Genomic DNA, 19,224 nt, shown 5'->3' on the forward strand with positions numbered 1-19,224 from the left:
CTAGCTCTGTAATAGCTCTATATTAGCTGTGTATTAGCTTAGTATTAGCTCCTTGTTAGCTGTGTTTTAGCTCTGTGCTAGCTCTGTAATAGCTCAATATTAGAGGTGTATTAGCTTAGTATTAGCTCTGCATTAGCTGTGTATTAGGTGTGTGTTAGCTCACTGTTAACTCTGATTTAGCTGTGTTTTAGTTCTGTGTATTGAGACACAGCCAAAGTATATTAGCTTCAGCCATCTTTAGGTTTGACCATTCATCACTCTCAGAGTTTCAGTCAAATCTCTTGTCTATGAGATATTTTGCTAACAAACATAAGTAGAGGCTAAATCCTGTTTATTTCCCCTCTGTTGGAAGATATTTTGTCCTCCTCTCACCTGTGTGGATGCCGGCTCGCAGCTGCAGCCTCTCGTTGGGCATGTGAGGGATGACCACCTGTCTGACAGCCGCCAGTAGATCCAGCGCCATCTTGGCGATCTCGTCAGCGTGTCTGTCGCCATTTCTCTCCGGGAGGCCGCTCACCACCATGTAGGCATCTCCGATGGTCTCCACCTGGTTCGACAKGCCCAAATCAACAGAAGCCGCTTTAACAGAAACTCAGGAGCAGTTTGGAATAAAATCTCTGGTTGGGGTTTTACCGAGAGAAGCCAGATTTCAAAATAAAAGACCCGAGACCTTTGTGACCTTTCATATGACTGAGTCTAGACCAGGGGTGTCAAACTCCTGTCCTCGAGGGCCACTATCCTGCATGTTTTAGAGGTTTTCCAGCTCCAACACACCTGATTCAGTGATTGAATTAACTCTTCAAATTGGGCAGAAGCCTGTTAATCACCCAGCGATCAAAATCAGGTGTGTTGGAGCAAGAAAACCTCTAAAACATGCAGGATAGCGGCCCTCGAGGACAGGAGTTTGACACCCCTGGTCTAGTCCTTCAGTCCCTGTAGCAGACTGGACCAGTTCCTGCAGTCCAGAGTCTGGGAGTCGGTGTGTTACCTTGTACACGTCGTAGGAGTCGATGCGTGTGTCGAAGCACATGTACAGGCTGTTGAGCATCTCCACCACTTGCAGAGGAGTGCACGACGCAGAGATGGAGGTGAAGCCCACGATGTCGGAGAAGAAAATGGTCACCTGCAAAAGAAAAAAGAAAACGAGAAGCGGCTCCATCACGTTTTTAATTCTTGTTCAACCTCCTCCTTCTCTAAAGGCAGTTTTGCTGAAACATGAAGTCACACTTAAAGTTTGACTGGAATTTACACAAAGAGCTAAAACTTGTTAAAGCCAAAAGTAGCAAAATGCTAACTGACTGCCAAAAGCAGCCACATGTTGGCTAAAGCTACCAGAACACTGAAAACAAAGGTAACAAAATGCTAGCTAAAAACTCAAGGAGCAACAGCTAGCTAAAAGCAAAAGTCACATAAAGATAGCTAAAAGTAGCAGAACACTCCCTGAAAGCAAAGTTAACAAGTGGTTAGCTAAATGTAAGAGAAACAAAGCAAAAAGCTAAAACTAGAAAACTAATAGTTTCAAGCTACAGTAGCTAAAGGCTACCTTAGGATATCAAAGTCTGGCTAGAAGCTGAAAGTAAGATTTAGCCTAAAAGTATTAAAACATTAGCTGGAAGCTAAATTTAGCCAAAAAGTAGCTAAAAGTTACAAGAAAACTACTTGAAAGCAAAGTTAGTAAATGTAGGAAAAAGCTAAAACTAGCAAAATGATTGTTTATAGTTACAGTAGCTGAAGGCTACCTAAGATATCAAGGGCTGAAAGGTAAAAGTACATGAAGTCCAGCTAGAAGCTAAAAGTAGCAAAAAGATAGCTGAAYGATTAAAGTAACAAAAGACTAGCTAAAGGTGCTGGTAGTAAAAGGCTAGCTAGAAGCTAAAAAGTATAGCTAAAAGTAGACAAAAGCTAATAAAAACAAGAGGATAGGTGAAAGCTTAAAGCATAAAAATATWGCTAAAATTAGCAAAAGGCTGGCTAACAGCTAAAAGTGTAACAATCTTTTTAGAGTGGCACCTTATTGTGAAAGGTTCTGATATTTGTGTGGATTAGTTTTTTTTTTTTTTTTCAGTTGAACAGTTAAATCTCAGACGTCTTCATCAGGGACGTCTCACATTTTCCTTCCAGAACTCAAACCGAGTCCTTTAGCTACAAAAAGAGTGCTTTAGGTGCAGCTGCTTCAAACCTCTTTAATGAGCCAGACACATTTTCAGCCGTACCACTTGTTTTATCTCCACATGAATATGGAAAACAGGGCAATTACAGGTAATTACTCCAACAATAGCAACAAAGGCAACAAATGTTCAGTCAGGGGTCCGTGGGTCTCACACACGTCACCTTTTCATAGCCGCACCTTTATGAACCTCAGCAGCATCATCAGATCCAGGTTTGCTCCTGAATCTAAAATGTTTCTAATAATTTTATCTTTTTCATTTGAACTACTTTAAGCGCTGTTTGTAACATCTGTGCATGTCACAGCTGCACTGGGACCACCCCGCTTCCCCACAGCGTGGCCACTACAAACACCATCAAATGCTGCTAATGCAGTTTAACATGTCTACAACCTATCTTAGTGACTGGATGCTCCTGAAACTACCTGATAACACCATCACTCCACTCAGGATGCCACCGTCTGTTCTAGAAAAAAAAAGGAGTCATTTACTGACATTTTATTGGTTTGCACCAAAATACAATAAAATCGGACCCATTTCGTTCAGATGCCTAACATTTTGGGTCAGTAAGTGTACCTGGTTTGGAAACCCCGACAACAGTTCTGTTTGTTCAAGCTCGTTGTCAACAGATTGTTTCTGAACTTTCAGGACTTCTACATCTTTCAAAGACAGACCAACAAATGGTCCATTCTTTTTTTACTGATCCTGTCATAAACATAATGGTGCTCTGAATAAAAAGAAGAGATTTATCAAGAAAAGGAAACAAAAAAGCTAAATGCAGAACAGAAAGATTGAAAAACACAGGAGAACAAGACCACATGTAGAACCCGCCATGTTGGATTGAAGGTGGACTGAGAGGCTTAGAAAGACTGGGGCTGATCAGGAAAGTGGCTCAGTGTTAGCTCTGTACTAGCTCTATATTAGCTCAGTGTTAGCTCTGTACTAGCTCTATATTAGCTCAGTGTTAGCTCTGTAATAGCTCTATATCAGCTCAGTGTTAGCTCTGTGCTAGCTCTATATTAGCTCAGTGTTAGCTCTGTAATAGTTCTATATCAGCTCAGTGTTAGCTCTGTACTAGCTATAAATTAGCTCAGTGTTAGCTCTGTGCTAGCTCTATATTAGCTCAGTGTTAGCTCTGTAATAGTTCTATATCAGCTCAGTGTTAGCTCTGTACTAGCTCTATATTAGCTCAGTGTTAGCTCTGTACTAGCTCTATATTAGCTCAGTGTTAGCTCTGTACTAGCTCTATATTAGCTCAGTGTTAGCTCTGTTCTAGCTCTATATTAGCTCAGTGTTAGTTTAGTATTAGAGCTGTGTTAGCAGTGTTTTAGCTTTGTACTAGCTTACTATTAGCTCTGTGTTAGCTTACTATTAGCTCTGTATTAGCTTAGTATTAGCTCCATGTTAGCCATGTTTTAGCTCTGTGTTAGCTCCATATTAGCTGTGTATTAGGTGAGAACAGGTGAGACTCTTCCAATGGGAACAGGGAAATTTCCACTTCACAGGACTACTGGAACAGATGCGTTCATGTGGATTGTTGGAAAATGACGTCACTACCATTTACCAGTTCCGGGAACACGATGTAAATGAAATGCACCATAATAATGACAGGAAACAGGTGTATGTGGGCGGGGCAAGACTGAGGAATCAAACTGCAACAAGACCAGGAGTGAAACCTAAACATCCTGCTTACTGGCGGGAGTCTCTTACCCTGTCGTAGCTCTCGGCCTCAACATGTTTGTGCTTCCGGAGCTGCTTGGCGACCGACTTGGGCAACATTTGATGCAGCAGATCTTCAGCCAGCTGCCTCTGGTGCTTCAGGTCCTTGGTCTTCTCCTTCAGCTTCCAGGCGTAGTTCTGAATCCACTCCGTCATCTGCTTGAAGGAGAACATCACCGCCGGGTAGATGAGGCAGGCCAACGCCAGCAGGCAGATCCTCATGCTGAGGCTGGAGGCCATGGACCTGGACTCGGACAGGAGAGCCGAGGACCCGTGATCAAACAGGCACCGCTGGGTCTGAGTCAGGACCTGGATTCCTGTGTGAGACCCGGACAGGGTTTCAGTTCCCGCTCCAGAGACCTGCCATGAACTTGTGTCAAAAACACAAGGCTCCATGTCCAGGTTGATGTTCTCCAGCCAGCAGAGGTTCAGCCGTTCTGTCAGGACCCGGGCGAAGCTCAGGTAGCTCAGAGTCCGAGTCCACCTGAGCTGAAAGCCAGGTGAGGGTGTGGTCTGACGGGAGAACATCAGCTGATGGTTGAGCTCGATGAACACCACCAGAAGTCTGGCAGACAGAACGTCTCTCCACCACGAGTTCTGTTTGGCTTTCAGCAGAGAGTCCTCCACCGAGCCCCAGGAGTCCAGAAGTCCCCGTATGACCCGGGTCACAGCAGAACCAGAGCTGTTAGTCTGGAACGAGGAGTTTAAAACCTCCTGAATGTTCTTCACCATCTCCTGGCAAAATCCGGACACCTCGACGCGGCAGGGGAGACCACGTCCGTCCCTGAGACCCTCCACTTCACCGCAGAGATGATCCGCTGCAGGAAACACGGTCTCCAGAGTCTCCTCATCGCTCACGTTCGTGGCCAAGAACCGCCTCAGGTCCTGCAGCTCCTGGACCAGCTGCAGCAGAGTTCTGGTCCTGCAGGAGGTCAGCTCGTCGTAGGCGGCCTCGGTGGTCCGCAGCAGGTCCAGGCTGGAGCTGAGGTCCACGGACACGGAGCTGAGCAGAGCCAGGAAGGAGAAGACGCAGGCCGTCAGAATCCGGTGGACGGTTCGGCTGCTTCCAGACCTGGAAAAGACGGAACATCTGGAAGACAGAAAACATCTGGTGACATCTCACTCTCACAGTCTCACCTCCTCAGAGTGTCACTCTCAGTCTCACTCTCATACATTATCACTGTCATGGAGTCTCACCCTGTTTATATCTCACTCAGTCTCACTCTCGTGTACCACCCTTATACGATCTCACCCTCACAATCCCACTCACACAGGGTCTAACCCTGACTAGACCTCCCCCGAGTCACCCTCTTGGGGTCTCCCCTGCATGTCTCACCCTTAGAGTTTCACTCCTACAAAGTCTCACTCTCATATAATCTGACTCTCACTGTCTCACCATCACTAACAGTCTCATCCTGTCACGGTCTTACCTGCACGTCTCACTGTCACTGTCCGTGTCACGCAGTGTATCCGGAGCCACCTTCCTCCTCCTCCTCCTCTTTAAAAACCTCCTCTTCAGAGAGGAGGAGGACAGGTGGGTCCCGGAGGTGAAACGCTGCTTCTTTTTCATCAAGTCCAGTTCTGACATGAGACCCGTCCTGCAGCAGAACCAGCACCTCACACCTTCAGACAGAGACAGACAAGAGACCTGTGGTCTGTCCGCCAGCAGCACCGCACRCTTTTACAACTTCCTGTTTCCTGATGAATCTGCTTAATGAGCTGAAGGTAATTTACTGAAATCAAACTGATTCATGTCATCACAGCCACACGGCTGCATTATTTAACATTTAAAGAAGAGATTATGTGCACTTTTCTCACTCCATATATAAAACACTCCTTTTAAAAGCTAGTTTATTCTGAAAGTCTAGCTGTACAGGAAGTGCTCACACAGCTAAATTTAAGCCTTTTCTTGTTATCTAAACAGAAACAGTTAAAGTAACTGAAATYATGTCAGCTATCGTTCATGGGAGAGCTGTTTGAGATAAAACCTGATCATTTTGATGAGTTTTATTTACAATCAGAATTGTGTAAAGTATGGAAAAAAGTGTTTACATTGAGTGCGTACCCGCATGTTGATCAATTTAACAAACTACTGGAGTAAACATAACCAAAGTGCATTGTTAAATATAGCTCGAGACAAATTGTTTGACTRGTAAACGACTTTAAAAACACATAATAATGGCACTTCAGGACTTCCATACRCTGAGTTTATCCTAAACATCGTGGCGGCGGAAGAAGCGCGTTTTTATTTTTATTTATTTTTTCTTAGCTGTCCGGTTGTTTTCTGATCGTTTCATCAGAGCAGTCTGGACCAAACAAGGGGTGTCTGTCAGTCCGCTTCAGGTTTCCATTCAACCAAAACAAACTGATGCTAACGCGCTTCAGTAAAGCTAACATCCGTTCCGAGACACTGACGTGTAATTTTCAAAATAAGAGCACAGACGCTCGATGAGATGTCGCTCTACTCGGAAAATAGGCTTTTATTTTGAACCTTTAAAACCGGAAGTCRTCGTTCCCGCCTCCTTCAACTTGAATGGTGCAACTCTGTTGTTGTGGGTCAGGCTCGCAGCAGTTCAAACAGAGGACGGGAGGAATCCCGGTGCAGATGTGAACCAGTTACTAAGTTTTGTGATGTCGGGGCTCGCCTCCTTTTCTTTCACTCATTTGTCGTGAAACAGTTCTCACGCCGGCTCCTCGCCGATCCGGGCGGGCGGAGTTTAAAAGTAAATGAAAGCGTTTGTTTGGATTTGGAGCCGCCGAACAAAGAGCTTCTCTTCCCTCAACCATTGTTGTTACCGAGCGGGGCGCCTGAAACTGATTCCGACCTGGTTTCGGACGGGGAAAGTAAGCCAACTACTGACTTAAAGTCGAAGAAAAGTGTATTCATATATGCAACTGTTAGTGATTTWACATAAACAGCATGCTAATCGGGCTAAACTGATTAGATCCCACAGCGTTCGGCGTTAGTTTRCACAACACTGATTTAGCGCCTAACTTAGCTAATAAACTAGATTAATTTAACCCACAAGTCGTAAAACATCACTTTCTGTGATTTTAAACCAGAAAATAAACGTTTTAAAAGCCTTGATTTGCGTTATTGAAATTAGAAAAACTCTAAAAACAATCACAGTCTGAGCGGACTGCGCATTTATGAAGTACCAGACTTCATTCAGAAGTGGTGCAATTTCATTRTTTTTATTTGTTGCACCAAAAACACGAAACTTATAACTCGGCTTATAAATGTATGTAATATAATAAAGTCTATTATTTAAATCGGCTGAATATATTACTCCTAAAGAGCTTAATATTGCAAATGCAATGTGGAATGTAAATGTAACTTAAATATTCGGAAAACAATAGATTTGCAATCACAAATAAATTAATAATTTGTGAACATTAATGCAAGAAACAAATTCACTTTTTTGAATTGTATTTCTGTACATTAGAAAAACATCAGCAGCCTGAATTGACAGCTTTTAGGGAGCGCCAGACTTCGTTCGGAAACGTTATAAATTAATTTATTTATGTTTGTTGCACCAAAAATATAAAAGCTACAACTCGACTTGTAAAGGGATATGACACATTACGTTTGTTCTTTAAATCGGCTAAAATACTGTTTTAATTATCAGTTCATTTCAGTGTCAGATGCCATGCAGTGACACATGAGCACCAATCACAAACTTTCATTGTTTTCACTGAATATTATTTGACATTAATCCACGTTGTCTTTTTAAAATTGTTTGTTTTGTTTTTTTGCATGGGATATATAAATCATAGAAACACACATTAGTTGTAATTTATAACTTATAACACAAATGGATTCCAAAGTTGACTTTTTGATGTGAATGTTTAAATATAAAAGTGCAGCTAAAGGTAATTAATTCAATTCAATTTATTGTCATTATACTGAAACAGTGTTGTACAGTGCAACGAAATGCTTTTAAGCTAGATCTCCAGTGCAGTAACAAAGGATATAGTGCAGACAAGACATTAAATTTAATGACATTTAATTGATACACTGTTAATAGGTGCTTTTTATGTCTGAATGATTTATAGCTCAGAGTGAAGTTACTGTGTAGAAAAAGAAAAAGCAGATTTCTGAACTTTAAAATTTCTAATGTTCTGGTAAAAGCATCAAAACTGAGTGAGAAAACAAAACAGCTTATTGATCAAAATCTCCTTAAAGGATTAGAATAAAGTCTGAATCTGTCTCTGCCAAACTCAAATGTTTACACAACGTACCTCCCGCCTCGTGACGAACCTGAGGGTAACTCTGTGAACCGCAGCAATATTCAGCTGTTTGTTTGTTTGTTTGTGTTGACAGGTGAGGGGGCGGCGCCCTGTGCTCCAGTCATGACCTCTGGGAATGGGACCACCATCAGCAGCCAACACAATGGAGAGCGTAACCCCGCCCAGCAGGCCGTAGACACGCCCCACATCCTCACACACCTGATCGAAGGCTTCGTTATCCAGGAAGGAGCCGAACCCTTTCCTGTGAGTACCGCACTGAATCCTGGGTAAACGAGTCCCCCAGCCCTGATGGGCCGACGTGAAAACCGGGTCGGTTTGTTGTCTTTTAGTCATAGTTTACTTCTTTAAGGAAGAACGGTGTAAACAAATCAACTTCCTGTTTGATCGGAAGGCGTGGACGTCTGCTAACATCTTCAGTTAAAGGTCTATAACCGTGGTGGGCGGAGCTAAACAAAACGTTAGCTTCACTAACCACTACTCGAGTCTTAGCTTCGCTAATGCTAAACAGCTAAAAAATGTGTGGAAGCTAACGCTAACTGCTAAGACGACTGGTAGGATTGACACAAATGTGTTGTTAGTTTTTTATTGGTTTAGTGTGAAGGTGGGCGGGATCATTTGTGGCAAATCTGTCAACACGACCCTTCAGAATAAAAGCATTTCTTTGATCCAGATTGAATTTTTATAAATACAGTTTGAAGTTAGTCAAACAACAAATAGCAAATATTTTCACAATTTCACTACCATATTTTATAGTCAGATTTACTCCTTTTTGACGCTTAGTTTGGTTTAGCTGCTAAAGATGCTACATGCTACACGCTGTAAAAGCAGATAGTTTTTATTTAATTCGGGATAAAAGGCATAAGTTTTATACTTGTGGTTGTTTTAGTGGACTTAAAACTAGTGGAAGCTAATTTAGCGGAAGCTAATCAGTCCACTAACGGTTTCCAAAGTTAGCAAAAAAGCTAATCTGCTAAATGGGAAGCTAGTTCTGCTAATAGCAGATTAGTGGAACTGTGCGCTCTGCTGCTCTACAGTTTCGTTTCATGAGATATTTTGCTATCAGGTGGACAGACACACAGCTAATCAGCTTCAGCTAACATAAAGTTAGATACAACTCGGTCAAATTTAAAGATACTGAGCTAAAATGTGGTGTGGTAGTAGCTGAGGGTCCTCTCTAACRACCTGTGGCCAGGGAATCCAAACGTTCTGATCCAAATACCAGATTGGTGCAAAATTCTTGTTTTTTTTTCTAGTATTTTTAATATTTATATTAGATATATTTGTTCTGCAGTGGTCGGGAAATTCTGCTGCTCTTATTTTGAGTAACCCATCCGTTGGTTCGTGAGATATTTTGCTAACAGACACAGGAACCATGCTGACCTGCTGCCTTTAAAGGAAACATCTTGTTCGTCTTCCTGCAGGTGGAGCGTCCGTCTTTCTCCATCGAGTCTCTCAGGAGACGGACGGCAGACTCAAAGGTGGACGTCCTCGCACTGAAGGGTAAAAGTTTGACAGACTTTTATTTTGGCGGTAACAGAAGGAAGCTGAGCTGACTCTAAACAGTCTGGTTCCTCAGGTCTGAAGGCTCAGCAGGAGCCCACCCTCACCTGCGAACTCTGCGGGAAGGTGGACTTCGCCTACATCTTCAAAAGGTCCAAGAGGTTCTGTTCTACACTTTGTGCCAAACGGTGGGTCTCACGGTCCAGGCCTCTGGTTTCAGCTCGGAGCAGAATCAGAACCGGTCCCGGTTGTTAAAGACAAACGTCTCCTCCTCAGATACAACGTGGGCTGCACCAAGAGGATGGGTCTCTTCCCGAACCGTAAAACCATCCTGGAGAACCTGAAGAAGCACCGAGTCCTGAACGGGAACCACAAGACCACCAGCCTGGAGTCCAAAAAGAAGGTGGGATGGCGGCTGGGGCTTTTATTCACAAACACGACTCGTTGAAAGGACTGTTAAATTTCCTGTGACATAAATATCCTTCAAATACAAAAAATAAATACAAGAAAACATCTTTATCTCTAAGAAAATTGACACAATACACATAATTTTACCAATTTTCTTACATAACTGACGGATTTTCTTTTGAATTTGGCTCAAAGTGAAACAGGAAGTGACATCAAAGGGGAACCCCCTGGTTTTTGTTTATTAAAACATTTTTATTTAAACTCTGACTCTTCGTCTCTGATAAACTCAAAATAAAGAAACATCAGATTCTTCTCTACAGTCTGTGTTGCATCGCTCTGTTTACATGCAGACATTCCCCTTTGACATCACTTCCTGTTTCACTTTGAACCAGATTCAAAAGTAAAAAGGTCAGTTATGAGACAAAATGGGTAAAATCTTGTGTATTATGCCAGTTTTCTTAAGTATAAAAATGTTTTCTTTAACTTTTTGTATTTGAAGGTCACAGGTACTTTAAAGTTTGGACTCTTAAATTAAAAATGTTTTATTTGAATAAAAAAAGAAAGTTGTAACTAAACCTTTTTCACCTCCGGTGTTCAGAAACCTCCTCCTCCCCCGGCGGCGGCGCCCCCTGCTGGCCACTCGGTGCACCCGGCACACGGAGAGTCCAGTCAGTGCTCAGACCTGTCCCCGTGGTTCCAGAGTCAGGACTCGGACCTGGCCCTGCCGCCCCACAGCTTCCTGCCCAGCGACCCGGCTGGGTGGGACATCGAGGACGTGTACGAGTTCATCTCCTCGCTGCCAGGTGGGCGTGGCTCTTCAGCAGCAGGTACGTAGAGGCGGTTGAGGGCCGACGCTGAGCTTCCTCCTGTGGCTGCAGGCTGTCTGGACATCGCCGAGGAGTTCCGCTCGCAGGAGATCGACGGCCAGGCGCTGCTGCTGCTGAAGGAGGACCACCTCATGGGGACCATGAACATCAAGCTGGGCCCGGCCCTCAAGATCTTCGCTCAGATCAGCGTGCTGAAAACCCTGTAGCTGACCCGGACACCTCTCAGACCCGGTCCCGGTTCAGACGAGACACGCTCAGGATGTCACGACCCGCTGACCTCACCTCAACACTCTGGAAACGATCCGGTCCAGGTTCGGAGGGAAACCACGTGTTTGTAGAAGACGTGTAGCTTTTATAGTTCCTCACTGCGTCACCGGACCCCAGGTTTTCTCCTGGTTCCAGGTCCAGGACTTCAGAACTGCTTTATCAAATCATTACACTGAGTCCAGGAACAGAACCGAACCATGTCAGAACCAATCAGGTCAGTCCAGACCGGGCCCAGGAACAGAACCGAACCACAAAAATAGTTTCTAAATTATAAAAAAAAAACAATTTAAATTATTTTTCAACATTTCAAACTTGAGAAAAGTAAAGCATCAGTTTCATCTGAAGTCCTGGACCGGTTCTGTTCTGGACCACAAACCTGAGAGAAAACCTTGGGTCCTGACAGGAAATGTTTTAGTCAGAACCACTGCTGAAAGTCCGATCACACAAAACCAGAACCGCTCTGCACCAGGACCACTGGGATTTACTTGAACAGAACCACTGAATGGACGTTTCCCGGGCTTTCTGTAACTGTTGAGTCTCCCTGCAGCTCTGGGTCAGCCCAGCTCAATCAGCTGCTGGGTTTTTGGGCGATCATGTAGAGTTTATGCACACAGGAAGTGACGTCGTCCAGGTGAGCGTTTGTTCTGTTGAAACTCTGACCAAAGCCCAGTAGAACCAGAACCGCTCTGCTCACACCTTCATTTGTACATTTCTGTTCTTTAAGATGTTTCWTTTTTACACAAAGTTTTAATAAAAGTTTTAGATGAAATTCTTTAAGATGTGGTTCTGAGCTTCAGATCTTTTTAAATTCTTTTATCAGGACGTTTAAAACACAAGAAAACCCTGAGAAACAAACTAATAAAGAGAACAACAATAATTCTCACATCAATTCAAAGATTTATTTTCCCCAGAATTAAAACCATTTCATCACAAAACATTGAAGAAAGAAAGAAATCCCTCTGACTGCAAACTGAATAAATTAATAATCATTAAGGCACTCAGTAGTTCAACAACAAACCAACATCCTAACAGAGCAGCTGATTGGCTCAAACATTTAAATCCTAAATGTGTTTCAGCTGGAATAAACTTCTTTTATTGTGAAATTTCCTTCTTTACAACCCTTAATGTATTTATGAATACTGACAGAATTGTCCCTAAAAACCCAAACAACAATGTGCTCAAATCAGGAGAAAATGTCTCGTTCTAACTTCAGAAACAAACATATTTAAAGTCTTTAATTGTTGGTTTTATTATCCAAACTCCTTTGTCAGGTTTTCATGTTTAATTCCATCTGGTTTTAATAAAACCTTAAAATTTCTTTTGTTTCTGATGTGAAGAAAAAATCTGCTGAATGTGAGAGGATTGGTTTAAAATAAAACTTAAATTAAAATCTAAAATGGGTTTAAAGGAACTCGAGTCACAAACTAAAATGATCTGACAGGTGACGTTTGGTTTAAGTGTTTGACTAAAACATTAAAGTTTATATTAATAAAGTTGCTTTAATGCTTCAGATTTATGTTTTAAAATCAGAGTGTTTTTATTTGACTTTAATAAAAAAATTAGGCAGATCTGAACCAGTTTTTAAATTATTATTCATCAGCGGGGTTTTTTAGCAGCTGTTGTCTGATTTGCACGTTTGTGACGACCTGTTTATTTATTTTAACGTGTTAAAAACTGCAGACAGGACTTCTGCAGGTTCTAAAGTCTCCTTCATGAAGAGCTGCAGCTAAATCAAGGCTGGATTAAGACTTTTGCACGGATGAAAATGAAACGTTGAATCAAGTGAAGATTTTTCCCATCAGGCAGAAGTTTGTTTTTATTTTCAGAACAGCTGTTTGGTTCTGGTTCTGGACCGGCTCCAGAGTCCAGCTGCACATTCAGTCCAAACAGCTGCTGTTCTGGAGTCATTTCAGCTCATCATCATCATCATCATCATCATCATGGTTCTGGGGGTTATTGTGGTTAAAAGTGCAGGCAGGTGGTTAAACAAGCACCAGCAGGTCCCCCCGACCCCCCAGCTGCACCTGAGCTCATGCAGAATCCAACGAGTCCCGGCGGTCCTCCTCACGTTTACCAAAGACCTGCTGGAGTCAGAGGGAGGTTAGAACCTCTGAGGAGGAGGAGGGAGAAAGATGGCTGCCATCAGCCCCCAGCTGGCCATGCACCAGAGGCCCCGCCCCCCCAGCAGAGACCAACAGGTGGACATGCTGAGTCAGGAAGAGACAGAGCTGCAGATTTGTTGTTAATTTAATCAAAAACATCGTGGGAAAAAAAGACATAAAAATGAACAGAAGCAGAAAAACACTCAACCTGCAGAACCAGAACCAGAACCTCTTGTTTGTGTTTACAGATGAGCTCAGATCTGTTTGAAACCTTTAGTTAAATAATAAAAAAAGTGACAGAAACAAGCTGAAAATGAGAAAAACTCCTGTTGAGTCGACGTCTGTTTCAAATGTTTTCATCTTTTATTCTGATGTTTAAATTAAAGGTTTTGAATTTAAGCTTCAGATTTAATAGTTGTGATGTCATCAACACGTCTGATCAGCTGTTTAAAAACAAACAAAAGTCCTGATCCAGCTCACCTTGATTTTAAGTTTCTTCACTATACTTTGTGTTCTGTTAGCAAAATATCTCATGAACGCCTCACATGAATAAAACTGAAGGGATGTTTGTGAACAGCTGATTTAAGTTTTTAAAAATCTAATTTAATCAGTTTTTCAGACAGAAGTGCAGTTTGGTGTGGTGGTAGCTCATCACGCTCTCTGAGGACTGACTGGTCTCCAGCGGTTCTGTTCTGAGGTTTGGTTTTTAAATCGTCCTTCGAACTCCTTTAGATTAAGTTTGTTTCTGTAAAAACACAACTAAACGTCTGATTTAATGTCAGTTCTTTGAGTTTTCTGGTTGATTCCTTCGGATTCAGGAAGCTTTTTGTTCCAGAATGAGTCAAAGATCGAAGGAAAGGGACTCAAAACAAAGAAAAGTCTGGAGAACTGTTGATCCAGACCCTTTAAAGTGCCTGTGACTTCATTGTTTTGTAATAAATACAAATTCATTTTTGGAAAAGATAAGAATATACTGCAAAAAAAATTTGACGTAGCTGAGATGAACAGTTGTTGAGATATTCACATGTGAAGTAGCAGGAAGTGATGTCATAGGGGAATATCTGCATGTGAACAGAACTCTAGATTTTAAGTTATTATCAAAGTTGAAATAATTTCAATAAACAAGAGTTTTTTTAGAGTTCCCCTTTGATGTCACTTCCTGTTTCATTTTGGCTGAGCCAAGTTCAAAAGAAAATCTGCCATTTTTGTAACAAAATGAGTAAAAGTGTGTGTATTGTGCCAAGTTTCTTAAATATAAAGATGTTTTCCTTGACGTTGTGCATTTGAAGGACATGACTGTCACGGGCACTTTAAAGGACTACAGGAAGTCTGGACCATTAGAACTTTTGCACAGAACTGAGGTAAAGCTGACAGAAACTAATGTTTGATCTTTGTAGAGGATCAAAAACATTAAAAACAGAAACTTGTGCTCGTTCTCCCACAGCGATCAGTGTTACATTCCACAGAGCGAGACGTTAGCAGGCCAGCTGAGCCACGGGAACCTTTTAGCTCAGGTTGGGTTTTAAACCTGCAGCTGCAGAATCACTCAGTAAGAAAGGAAAAAGCTGCAGAACACCCGCTCCAAACCCTCACAGAGAAGCAGAGGTGTGACGAGACGCTTCACAAACCCAGCTGATCAACTGTCCTCTGCAGGGACCCTGACCCCCCCGTGTCCAGCCCTGGTCCTCGAGGACTGCCGTCTGAAACGTTTTAGTGGTTTTCCTGCTCCAGTTCTGCAGCAGCAGAAAAATCACTCATTTATTCGAACAGGAGAGTCGCAGCAGAGAAACATCAAACTTTTTACATTTGAGACGTTTCTGAGTCTGAGGCGTGCAAACTCCCAGAACAGAGTGAAACTCCTCCATGTTCTGTTAAATAAGACTTTTATTATTATGAAGCAGTATGAGGGACAAAAAGATTATTGCACAACCAGCAGTTACTACATCCTTGTAGCAGGAGGAGATATCTATTCATCAACCAGCTGTTGATCTGATTAATGATAGGCTGACTCCACTAACTGAGCAGCTGGAGCTGGTAAATAAGGAGACTATTCATTTGTGTTAGCGTCAGACAGGCTAGTGGCTAGCATGGATAAGCTTCTTCGATGCTAACAGCAGCTAATCCATACTAGACGCTAGCCTCTCCAATGCTAACGCCAGCTTATCCATGCTAGTCACTAGCTTCTTTGATGCCAACGCCAACTTATCCATGCTAGTCACTAGCTTCTTTGATGCCAACGCCAACTTATCCATGCTAGTCACTAGCTTCTTTGATGCTAACACCAGCTTATCCATGCTAGTCACTAGCTTCTTTGATGCTAACACCAGCTTATCCAAGCAGTCACTAGCCTCTCTGATGCTAACACCAGCTTATCCATGCTAGTCACTAGCCTTTCTGATGCTAACACCAGCTTATCCGTGCTAGTCACTAGCCTCTCTGGTGCTAACACAAATGAATAGTCTCCTTCTCATTTACCAGCTCCAGCTGCTCAGTTAGTGGTGTCAGCCTATCATTAATCAGATCAACAGCAGGTTGAGGAATAGATATATCCTCCTGCTACAAGGATGTAGTAACTACTGGTTGTGCAATAATCTTTTTGTCCCTCATACTGCTCCATATATTATAACAGAAGTTGTTGCTCACACTGATGAAGAACTTCGTGGCGTTTTAGTCTGGAGAGATCTCGTCACACCCCTACAGAAAGACTGAACTGAGAGGAGGAGGAAACGTTTGTCTCTCAGAGGGACAGCAGTCTCTCAGAGGGACAGCAGTCTCAGAGGGACAGCAGTCTCAGAGGGACAGCAGTCTCAGAGGGACAGCAGTCTCAGAGGGACAGGAGCAGATCAGGGTTATACCTTGCTCCTGAAGAGGGGCTTGGCTCCCGGGCCGCAGTACTCGTTGTAAATGAGTTTGAAGAGGAAGAGGTGGAAGAGGATGATGAGCGAGGCCACGCTGAACCAGAAGAGGAAGGGCAGGCCCGGGTACCTGTTGGCCATGTGCTCCTCGTGGGCCAGGATGCCTTTGAGGTGCAGGGTGTGGTGCAGGTCCTGCAGGTGCTGCAGGTCGGAGGAGATGTAGAGCAGCGGCGTGAGGGGCTGCGTCACCATGACGGGGAAGGTGTGACCTTTGACCTCCGAGGTCAGCTCCACGGGCTCGTTGAGGCAGCCCGCCTCGCAGGCGAACAGCTTGTTGGGCGTGTCCTGCTGCTTCATGGACACGTGGAGGAACGGCTTCCCCTCGCCGTCCAGCAGCACCGCCAGGTTGATCAGGTCCCGGTTGTAGTGGATCCCCCTCAGGGAGTAGCTGTTGTGCAGCACGTCGGGGTCCGCCTGGAACTGCAGGTGGTTCTCGGTGAACTGGAGGCCGCCGAAGCTGAGCACCATGCCCTGCATGGCCCCGTGGGCGCCGGCCGCCACCAGGACCTTGCAGCCCCTCTTCTGCAGGGTCAGGGTCCACAGGGTGACCAGCTGCAGGATCTGAGCGGTGCTGCTCACCCGGCCGGGCCACAGGTTCTCGGCGTGCATGGTGGCGTGGCCGCTGAAGCAGTGGTCGGCGTAGTTGAGGCTGGACTCCAGGCGGACGCGCTCCTCGCTGCTCAGACGGTCGTCCAGCAGCGGCGCCGCCGTGGAGGACAGGATGTAGTAGAGCGTGGTGTTGACCGTACGGCTGGAGGGAGTGTGGGAGTCTGTGATCCTCCTCATCTCAACACCTTCAACACACAGGATTATTGAGTAATGATTAGTTTGAAACAGACCACATGCAGAACTACAAACACAGAGATCCTTCTAGTTTTTAAAGCAAACAAACACTTCCTGCTTTATCTCAGTTTTACGACTTTCAGAATCAATGATTGACAAAATGACATGACAACAATGTTAGAAATAAAACAGTAGACAGATGACTTTTTGTAGCCTGGCCCTGGCTTTCCTACGCAGCTCCGCTCAGTTCTAGTTTCCTTCTCTGCTCCGTCTGGGACTCCTCCCATTCAGACGGATTTCACTGATTTTTAGCCGAACCAATCAGAGAACAGAACGTGAATTTTCTGCACAGCGTCTCTTGTAGTTTATTTTACCTGGGCCAATCAGAGAACAGAAGGAGGAGTTTTTGAATGACATCGATGTTCTGCTCAGTGTCTGCTAGTTATTTTAGCATACAGCAGTGGAGGAAGTGAATGAAGCCAGTCTGTGTTGATAAGGCTTCAAATTAAAATAAATTTATTCTGACAAAGCAGCAACTCTCATTTACAGTCGTCTTCTTCAGCTCGGTACATTTCTCCTCTCAGTAGGGTTGTTTACAGTATACATGACATCCGGTTAGCTTCTTAGCTTAGCCTCCTTCACACCGACAACACACACASGCTTCAGCAGAGGCCACGCCTCCTGCAAGAAACGCTTCTCTATGCAGCAAGTCCAGACCCTCGTACGAAGCAAAGTGAAGGACAGAGTCTGGTTCTAACCAGGCTAGCCTTTTTGCTGCTGAAAATTATGTTGATGAAAGTTAAACACTTTGTTGTGTTCCTCCAACTCTCAGTACCCCCTGCCCACCTCAGCACCATGGGGAGCAGAGCTTTCAGCCGCTCTGCTCCGCAGATCTGGAACTCACTACTGCACAGATTACGCAATACCACCGCCCCCCACCCCCGGTTTAAGACCTGAAGACACATCTTTTCAAATTAGTCTACATCTGTTAACTCCGATCTTCAATATGTGTCTGTTTTGTTGTCCTCACTTCGATGTTTCTCCCCCACAACCCTATTGTTCAATTTGTCTGCATTATTGTATTTTATTATACGACTGTTCTGTACTCCACATTTCTGTTTCTCCCACACTACCTTATGTATATACATCTACATTTTTTTCCTCTATTGTACAGTGTCCTTGGGTGTCCTGAAAGGCGCTTTATAAATAAAATGCATTATTATTATACTTCAACGTACCTGTGACATGCTTAACCTTCAAATACAAAAAGTGAAAGAAAACATTTATATTTAAGAAAATTAGCATAATACACATAATTTTACCCATTATACCTCATAACTGGCATATTTTCTTTTGAATTTGGATCAGCAAAGTGAAACAGGAAGTGACATCACAGGGGAACTCTAAGAAAAGAAACTCTCTGGTCTTTGTTTATTGAAACAATCTTATTTAAAYTCTTCTTCAACTCTGATTGTGACTCAAAATAAACTAAAGAAACATCAGATTATTCTCTAATTATTGTAGCATCGCTCTGTTAACATGCAGACACCCCTCTGACATCACTTCCTGTTTCTTCACATGTATACATCTCAACTGTTCATCTCAATGGCGTGAAATTTGTTTTGCGATGTTATCAATGTTCTATTTCCAAAAACTCATTCACATTTATTACAAAAATTTGATGTCATAGGCACTTTAACTGCCTTTTTTTTTTAAACAAGCTAAACAATTTTTGCTTTATAATCGACAAACAGTTTAGCTGATAAGTTTTGGGTCATGATAACCTTAATTCTTTTTAAATAATGAATGCAATAACATTTTCTTAAGAGTGGTGACTATATTTTCCTGTTCTTTACCTAATAATTAAAAACGGGAAAGTTTTAACAAAAGGATCAGGTAGGGAGATGATAAAATAGTTATATTCCTGTGTAAAGGTTCTGAGTTGTGCCCATACTTGAATAAGATCACTAGACTGAGCCCCGCCCACACAGGTAGTGTCTGTGACATCATGGAGGAGCAGAAACAGACCAAACAGGACAACAGCTCACAGCTAAACTAATAGATAAACAGCAGCTGAACTGGATCTGTTTCACACATTATCGGTCATGTTTTTACAATAAATTAATAACTATGTTAATTTCATTCAATCATGTAAAACAGCAGATTTATACCAGAAATATATATAATTTATAAGTAACAATGATCTAAACCAGACCTGAAGTCAGCCTGTAACTTAGCCTTTAGCTAGTTGAAAAATGATGACTTCAGCTAATAATAAAGTATATTT

At 43.1% G+C, this 19,224-nt stretch overlaps 3 protein-coding genes across 5 annotated transcripts in view; 1 reads left to right on the forward strand and 2 right to left on the reverse strand.

Annotated features, from left to right (window-relative positions):
• Positions 1–8,201, reverse strand: part of LOC106529357 (uncharacterized) — a 13,575-nt gene extending 5,374 nt beyond the window's left edge. The window contains exons 1-5 of the mRNA XM_014024759.1: positions 8,127–8,201; positions 5,315–5,507; positions 3,876–4,974; positions 989–1,123; positions 373–547 (exon numbers count right to left, since the gene is read on the reverse strand). Of these exons, the coding sequence (XP_013880213.1) occupies positions 373–547; positions 989–1,123; positions 3,876–4,974; positions 5,315–5,472 (1,567 nt within the window). The 5' untranslated portion in view covers positions 5,473–5,507; positions 8,127–8,201. The remainder of the gene's footprint in view (positions 1–372; positions 548–988; positions 1,124–3,875; positions 4,975–5,314; positions 5,508–8,126) is intronic.
• On the forward strand, positions 5,504–11,914 carry phc2a (polyhomeotic homolog 2a (Drosophila)). Its single transcript, XM_014024768.1, has 7 exons — positions 5,504–5,609; positions 8,209–8,378; positions 9,557–9,635; positions 9,712–9,823; positions 9,912–10,038; positions 10,642–10,846; positions 10,922–11,914. The coding sequence occupies exons 2-7, from the start codon at positions 8,238–8,240 to the stop codon at positions 11,074–11,076; spliced, it is 819 nt and encodes a 272-aa protein (XP_013880222.1). The 5' UTR covers positions 5,504–5,609; positions 8,209–8,237; the 3' UTR covers positions 11,077–11,914.
• A 100-nt stretch (positions 11,915–12,014) lies between these two features.
• Positions 12,015–19,224, reverse strand: part of kiaa2013 (KIAA2013 ortholog) — an 11,375-nt gene continuing 4,165 nt past the window's right edge. For 2 of the 3 annotated variants that reach the window (XM_014024760.1, XM_014024761.1), the window contains exons 3-4: positions 16,095–16,948; positions 12,015–13,221 (exon numbers count right to left, since the gene is read on the reverse strand). In XM_014024760.1, coding sequence (XP_013880214.1) covers positions 13,168–13,221; positions 16,095–16,948 — 908 coding nt within the window. In that variant the 3' untranslated portion in view covers positions 12,015–13,167. The remainder of the gene's footprint in view (positions 13,222–16,094; positions 16,949–19,224) is intronic. The other variant, XM_014024762.1, reaches the window with a different exon arrangement.

Source organism: Austrofundulus limnaeus, unplaced genomic scaffold (genome assembly GCF_001266775.1).
Source record: "Austrofundulus limnaeus strain Quisiro unplaced genomic scaffold, Austrofundulus_limnaeus-1.0 Scaffold438, whole genome shotgun sequence".
In the NCBI taxonomy this organism is placed as follows: Eukaryota; Metazoa; Chordata; class Actinopteri; order Cyprinodontiformes; family Rivulidae; genus Austrofundulus; species Austrofundulus limnaeus.

What these genes read in the sequence shown, in the direction of transcription:
- phc2a (XM_014024768.1), top strand. Translation starts at nt 8,238, where the DNA reads ATGACCTCTGGGAATGGGACCACCATCAGCAGCCAACACAATGGAGAG. An exon ending in AAGGAGCCGAACCCTTTCCT is followed by an intron (nt 8,379 to 9,556) that starts GTGAGTACCGCA and finishes GTCTTCCTGCAG; the next exon opens with GTGGAGCGTCCGTCTTTCTC. An exon ending in GGACGTCCTCGCACTGAAGG is followed by an intron (nt 9,636 to 9,711) that starts GTAAAAGTTTGA and finishes CTGGTTCCTCAG; the next exon opens with GTCTGAAGGCTCAGCAGGAG.